General features: G+C 48.5%; 1 protein-coding gene across 1 annotated transcript; it reads left to right on the top strand.

Annotated features, from left to right (window-relative positions):
* Positions 1-859: 859 nt before the first annotated feature.
* Positions 860-7,349, top strand: NUDC (nudC nuclear distribution protein; the record flags this gene model as incomplete). Its single annotated transcript, XM_009877410.1, has 8 exons — positions 860-937; positions 3,106-3,306; positions 3,740-3,823; positions 4,123-4,236; positions 4,406-4,600; positions 5,004-5,087; positions 5,357-5,475; positions 7,122-7,349. Coding segments are annotated over 8 exons (927 nt in total), but the record flags the coding sequence as incomplete, so codon positions are not given.
* Positions 7,350-7,541: the final 192 nt, after the last annotated feature.

Raw genomic sequence — 7,541 nt, 5'->3', positions numbered from 1 at the left:
TTGTCGGGCCTCCCGCCGCTGCCCGGTGTGCAGCCCTGGCGGTCACAGCAAAGCCAAGCGCTGTGTGGCACGATCGAGTCCCGCTTTCCCAGCACCCCCCTGAGGCCCGGTGGCTTTAAACTCGGCCATGAAGTGTGCTCCAACGTGAACGTGGTTCCCCTCGCTCCACTGACACACCTCACGCTTCCCCGCCCTGCGGAGCGTCCCTGGGGCAGCTGAGGGAGGGCTGGAGGGTGGGAATATCCCGCTGTCAGAACGGTTTGGGGAAACCTGCCTAAGAACAGCTTGTCAAGTAGCGATTAAAACGCTGACAGGACAGAATTCCTGGGAAGTAAAAATAAGCCAAGCCCACCAAGAGTGTGGATTTCCATAGGAGCATTTGGGGAGGGCAGTTACTAACCACTAATTCATCGGTGATGCCTGGCAGGCAGCTAGTACTTGTTCTGTAAAGATAAACAGGACGTGGAGAAGGGTTGGTGTGTACCCTTTGAGGGTTTAGGTGTGCAAAGAAGTGAAATATGGTGTGTGTGTATATACGTATACTTATATACCCACCCAAATTTCTGCCTCAGACAATAGCTTGGGTTATTGGAGTCAGTGTACCTCCAAGGTGACCTGAGAATGTGCTTGTCCTTTCTCCATGTAAACTTCACAAATGCCTCTTCTGAAAAGTGGGGAGCCAGGAGTTGGGCCAGTTTTCTCTGGGAAACTGTCACGGGGCTGATTTCAGTGTGATCCTGGCACAGACGCAGACAGGGAGCATAAAGGAAAAAAAAAAAAAGGCTGCTCAAGACATGTGGTAGCTTGGAATGATCTGGTGTCATTGCTCTTTTTTCTCCTTCTCTGTTTCCTCTACCAGCTTGTGAACACTTTCTTTAGTTTCCTGAGGCGGAAAACAGATTTCTTCACTGGTGGAGAAGACGGAGTAGCAGAGAAGGTAAAAAACCAAATCCTGAAGCTTTTATGTGTTCAGACTTACATGCCACCCATGTCTGCCATGCGAAGGGCTCCCTGCCTGAACAGCTCACAGCGTTACGGTGCACTTAGGGACCAGCAGCTCTGATGCTGACGAAATACATCCTTGAAGCAAGGTAATAATGAGCTGCTGCTATCTGAGGTGAGGCACACAATTGCTCCTTCGAATGGTACCAACGGTGCGGGTTTTTGCCACGCTCTGGCCAAAGGCTTGTTTGGAAAGCAAATCTGCCAGACACACTGACTTAACGGTGACAGACACCACAGTGCCGATAACCCCGGGTTACCTTGTTTGTTCATCTCAGAAAAAGCACAAAGTCCACATCTCGGCTGCACCTTTGTTTCAGGGCTGGGGAGCAGACGTGAGGCTCTGGGCAGCTTCATGGGCATCTTCTGTCCAGCAAATATTCCTCATCCAGCTCCTGAAAAACTAAATTATTTTTGGAAATAAGAACATTCAAACTGGAACTGATCGTTTCTTGTTCGTACTTATCAGTAGAGCAGCTCTTCTTCCTGGACTACTGGAGCTCCAGCAGCAGAGCAGGCACTGCTGCCCGGCTGAACGCATTAGGGCAGATGTTAACGCTTACACGGTGTGTAACGTACTCGGTCCAGTCTCTAAATTGGCAAAACCAGAGGCAGGTAAGGGATGGGATAGAGGATGGTGTCAGTGTTAGAAAGATGAAACCTCCTGTCGTTTTTCTTAGACTAGAGAGCAAATCTCTCCAAATTCCTGAGTGGAACCTGAAGTAGCATTTCAGAGATGAGCACTGGCTGGTGCTTCTGGAGCTCCTGGCTGCTGTTGTTGGCAGTTTCACAGCGAGTCTGTGTCTGTGCCTGTATAAGAAAAGTATTTTGTGTCCTTGGGTGGTACCTGTTAAGTGCTTTTTGGTCTTATGGAAGAAGGTGCTCCTTATAGAGTCTTTGACACCACAGTAAGTAGAACAAAAATTGAAGAAGCTGCTTCCTCGGTCCGCTCGCCCTTTGGCATGAATGAGAAAGAGGAGAGGGTGAGAAAGTCATTGTCTGTTATGGGGTGCCGTTTGAGAAGCCCTTGTGGTGCAGAGTGATGGGGGGTTGGTGGTACGCTGGGAGAAGCGCAGGGACAACACGGCGACAAGCTCGGGGCATGTAAATCGTTCGCTCACGGTGGATCATTGTGCAGCTGGGAACGGGAGGGTGTTGGAGACGCACATCGTGAATCCTGTATCCTAGGAGACACTGGGCTCGCGTTGTGTAAATAAATCTTGCTCTTTCCTTTAAAACAAAGCAGAAATACTTGGTGCTTGGTTACAAAACTACGAGGCATCGTTTTTCTGAGTCGCTCTGGAAAGATTCTGGGGTACATATAAACCTGAACGCCCCCGTCTGAGGAATCTCTCTGACTCCATTTCTCAGGTGCTGTGGATATTGTTTTCAAGATCGAGACTGCAGTTCTCTTACGTGCTGCTTTGCACAGCGCTGCTGGCTTTATCGACCACGGGGCAATTGCTCTGGCCTCCTGCCTGTGTACTCAGCTTTCCCTCTGAGCAGTACGGCCGTTTGCATCAGTGACCTTGAGAGTTTCCTTCTCCTAGATACAACAGCATGAGAATCCGGAGTGAGGTTTGAGGCAAAGATTTCTCTAGGCACTTGCCCCTAAGTACAAACCACTGAGCTTTTCAGATATTTCTCCTCTAAATCCTGACGGTGAATTTCCACCTAGTGCCTGCGGAAAAGCCCAGTCATGGGAAAGGTCAGAAGTAGGTAAAAAAGACTTGGATCCTGTGTCTCTGTTCCTCCAACTGTCCTAGATATACGGAGCAGCTGTCAAATGGCTGGGCTGGGCATCTGCTCGTCCTGCTGGACTTGCACAAAGGCCAAAACAAATGGAGAATTTTTATGTTATCTCCATGGAAATACACTCCGTGTGTAAGGAAAAACTCTGAAGGGCTACGTATGAGTATTTTGAGGTTTCTCCCACTCTAAATTTTCAGTCAGGAGGTTAGAATGAAAATGAAGGGACAAGTCACATTATCTGTGTGACTAACGGATGTTCTCGTGCTCCTCAGTAGACAGTGAGTTGGCTTCATTTGGATTTGGAAAAGGGATTTTTCTTAAAACCCTTTGACACGTGTCCCTGTCTTTCAGCTGATCACAGATACCTTCAACCATCACAACAAACTGGCTCAGAAGGAGCGGAAAGAGAAGAAGGCTCGTCAGGAGGCAGAGCGGCGTGAAAAGGCAGAGCGAGCTGCGAAACTTGCTAAAGAAAAGCAAGAAGCAAACGAGCCAAGGATTAAAGAACTTACCGATGAGGAAGCAGAAAGGCTGCAGCTGGAGATCGACCAGGTGAGAGCGATGCCCGGTGCCTGCAGGTGCCATCGAGGTCGACTCGCCTGCGTGTAGCTTGGGGAGCAAGGACTGGTTCAAATGGCTCAGAGTCGTTCCTCTGCAGTGTCTGCGCTACCAGATGGGAGCAGGTGGAGCGAAATTAAGTTAGTCTGGGCTAAACCGTTGTGTTTACACGTGGATTCTCACATAACTCACTTGGTCTTCTCTCTGTAGCAACAGCCTTTGCTACCCAGCAAGGTGTGAGGACCCCTTGGTGGTGTCGCTTTCCTCAAATGCTGTTCTAAGGGCTGAAAATTCACTGTCTGCTTGGGTGCAGTTCTGAGTCTCACTCCTTAGTTTCAGCTGAAGAGGCTGAAGCCACCTAGCGTCAGATCAGCAGGTAACACCAAGTGTCAACACACATCTGAGCGTTTGTTCTCTTTTTGCACAGAAGAAAGAGGCCCAAGGACAGGTTAACAGTGTCCCAGTGAAACCCTCGGGGGATGAAGGTGAATCTTTGGATTCTAACAAACAGGTAAAGCTCATCTAGGGACTTTATTTTAGGCTGAAATACGTTTCTGGTGACACTGGGTTGTTCACTCTGTCTTTATTTAAGAATACACACTTAGCTCCCAAAGACTTCAGTATGGGGTTTGGTTTTGTTTTTTCCTTGTAATTATGTTTTAACAGAAACACCTATTAATTTCAGGCTAAATTTATATCAAATACATGCACCTGCCTTGAAATTCTTATGAAAAACAAGAGCTGTTGTTACAAATGAAAGATGAATGGAAATGTAAAAGCTTCTCTCTGCACTTTAAATTGGTTGCTTAGGAAACAGATGACGAAGAAGAGGATGAGAAGGATAAAGGAAAACTGAAACCCAACTCTGGCAATGGAGCTGACCTTCCAAATTACAGATGGACGCAAACTCTTTCAGAGCTAGATGTAAGTATGGCCTTATTGCCAGGATCTGAGTAATCTGAGGTAGGAAAATATCATGTGCCTTGTCTTACTGCGGGGAAACCGAGGCAGAAAGTTTTAGAACAGCGGCACGAGAGGGTTAAGGAGAGACTTCACTGCTCAGTTCCTCAGATCTGGTCTTTGTTTGGTCCAGCTGGCCGTCCCTTTCAAGGTGAACTTCAGGTTGAAGGGGAAGGACGTGGTGGTGGATATCCAGAGGCGGCGCCTCAAAGTTGGCCTGAAGGGCCACTCGCCTGTCGTCGACGGAGAGCTTTTCAATGAAGTGAAGGTGGAGGAGAGCTCCTGGCTGATCGAAGATGGTAAAACGGTCACCGTGCACCTGGAGAAGGTAAAGCAGAGTGAATCGGGGAGGATTCAGACTTGTCTGCCTCTTCCCTGGTGAAATAAAGAGTGTGACAAAACCTCTGAAAGCCCTGAGCTTTGTCAGCTCAAACAGAAGAACCCTGCTTATCCTTGGTACAATGGCAGTGACTTGCTCAGCAGCTCAGGACAAGCTGGAAGGAAATTGGTCCTTTTAAAGTTGTTCCTTAATGGAATAATGTTCTGTTTCGACATCTCTTAGCGACATGAGAATCCAGGGATTTGTGTCCCTTATCGTGTCCCTTCTGGGCCTCTCGAGGCTACTTGTTTGTGATCCCATTTATCATTCCAGACACGACATCTGACGGAGACATAAAATTTCTAGAGCAGGCCCAAGAAAAATAAAATATTTTTGCTTCTTCATTCTTCAGATCAACAAGATGGAATGGTGGAACAAACTAGTCTCTACAGACCCAGAAATCAACACCAAGAAAATTAATCCAGAGAACTCGAAGGTAAGAACTTCCCCTGTTTTACTTCTCATCAGTGTGCTCACGCTTGGCTCACAGTCAACTTCTGTATCTTTTTTTATAATCGGACTGCTATGATAAAGCATAAGTACCCCCAAAATTTCACGTGAAGGAAGCTGGGCCTATCGATTAGTGTCTCTATAACTATTTCTGCAGCATGGCGCGATGTCAGTGTGTCTGTGTTCTCTGCGAGCAGGGTGTATGCCTGGGTTGAGACAAGTTATTCCGAGTTTGACAGAAGTCCTTGCTTTTAGTTGTCAGACTTGGACAGCGAAACGCGCAGCATGGTGGAGAAAATGATGTACGATCAGCGGCAGAAATCCATGGGCCTCCCCACATCTGACGAACAGAAGAAGCAAGACATTTTGAAAAAGTGCGTAGACCTCATGAATCTGTGGGCATTTGCTTTTCCCAAGCCCCTCTCCCCTTCCTCTTCGACACAAATACGTGAGCAGAAAACAGGTTGGCCTTCAGTCCTGCCAGTGTTCACATCTGCAGTTACGTAGTCGTTGACTTGTTGCCGGCCACCAGCGTCTGTAAAAACCCGTGGCCATAGAAAGCATAACGGGAAAGTCTGGAATTGTCTTAATCTGCTGATTTCAAGTCCAAAAAGCAGGTTTGGAGCTGGAGGTCCCATCTCTACTGAACTTTAACATGGTCTTGATTGTTTTCTAATCTCCCTCTGGTCGGTAGCTCAAGATAACGACCCCTCCCTACACACCTGCCACCAGACAGCTGTCTCCACGCCAATAGCGCTTTTATGGCTTTATTGCCCTCTTTGGCATAAGTGCACCTTGGCAGGGAAGTTACTCACGGAGCTCCCAAGGCCGTTTGGGAAGGCGTGGAGGCAATTCTGGGTCATGCGGCTTCTTCAGCATGTGCTAAGCCTTATCTTATCTCAGGACTGGAAGGAGAATTAGCGTAGCAAGCCCGACTCCTTTTCTTCCTTGTCTTATCTGTAGCGGCAGAAGCTTCACTGATCAGTGTGCCGAGTAGAGCGTAGGATGCAACTGTTTTGGAGCAGAACCCAGACAGTGCTCGTGTGTTATTAGAACAGGAGGTCGCCCTCCCTTGCTGGGAAACCCACGTACAGGATGCTGCGTTGGCAAGGTCGCTTGGGGCTCTGGACGTTTGGCTTGTGCGCACACAGGCTGGTAAAGACTGGATAGGAAGTTTAGACTTTGTTCAGGCGCCCAGGTGGGTCCTCATCTCTGCTAGTGAAGCCCTCCTGGCTGCTAAACAAGGGCGCTATTCTTGCAACACGTATTTCCCTGGAGATGGGAAGTGGAAACACTGCGGTGGCATTTCAGGGGAAACCATGAAACGAGAGCACGGAAGAAGACGGGGGCCTGCCCTTACTCGCATTTTGCGTGTGAATCCTCCGTGCGGTTACGTGTTGTATTCCTTGGTGAACTGCAGGCCAGGGGAGGGTGAGGGCACTAATCACTCCTGATCACTCATAGGCACAGCGTATCGTTCTCAGAACTTTCTGATGTGGCAACCTGAGTCCAAGTAGTCCTGTCTGCTAGATTGCAGGACATGTGAAATCAGGCTGCACCTAACCTGAAGCCAGATTTCTCTGGTCATGTCCTTCCTGAGTTTTCACTGGAGATACCCCCGTGTTCCCAGTAAGGCTTTAACTAACATGCTTGAGTTCAAATCATAATCTGCCCTCACAATCTCCCCTCTGCCCCACAATCAGTGTCACAGTTGCTACGTGTCCGTCCGAGAGGTAACAGTTAAAGGGTGTGTGTCTGATAATTAATAACTGTCATGTGGCTGGACTTGCTGACCTTGATGCCTGGTAGGATTGCTGATACCACTGACCCGAGGAAAAAGTGTTTGTAGTATGGGGAGTGTGGCCCATGGAGCTCAGCAGAACAGTTCCTGCTGCGGAGGGTGTGGGGAGGAAGCAAACTTGATGGTGCAGGAAATAGAGACGCCTTACTCCCCAAACCAGAGCTGTTCTGTGGCCCCTGCTGACTCATACCTGAACTCTTGTCTTTGTTTTCCTTGCAGGTTCATGGAACAGCATCCAGAAATGGACTTTTCAAAGGCTAAATTCAACTAAGCCCTCCTCCCTCTCTTGCAGTCAGCCCGTTGAATGGGGCAGGATACGTATTACTGGATATCCCTTACCTTGGACAAGTAAATCCTTCCAGCACCCCCACCTGAGCTTGCTGCGGAAGCAGCTTCACGAAGTTGTCCTTAGTTGTCCCGTGTTGAGCAGAGCCCAAGGCCACAGAAGCAGCTCCCGTCAGAACCATCTGCAACATTTCCCAAATGGCAGTTAGGAGAGAAGGAAGAGTTAGAGAAAAAAGAGGGTTAGGGCTATAAGAGCCAGGCTTGAGAAGTTTTGGGACATAGCCTTGATGTATCGCTTGCCTTCATCTCCCGGCTCTTCAGAGCCGCTAATCCGCTTGTTGCCATTTCAATTTG

This window comes from Apaloderma vittatum, unplaced genomic scaffold (genome assembly GCF_000703405.1).
Source record: "Apaloderma vittatum isolate BGI_N311 unplaced genomic scaffold, ASM70340v1 scaffold2481, whole genome shotgun sequence".
Lineage (NCBI taxonomy): Eukaryota > Metazoa > Chordata > Aves > Trogoniformes > Trogonidae > Apaloderma > Apaloderma vittatum.
Note: the sequence above shows the minus strand (reverse complement) of the source record. Positions and strands in the feature narration are given on the sequence as shown.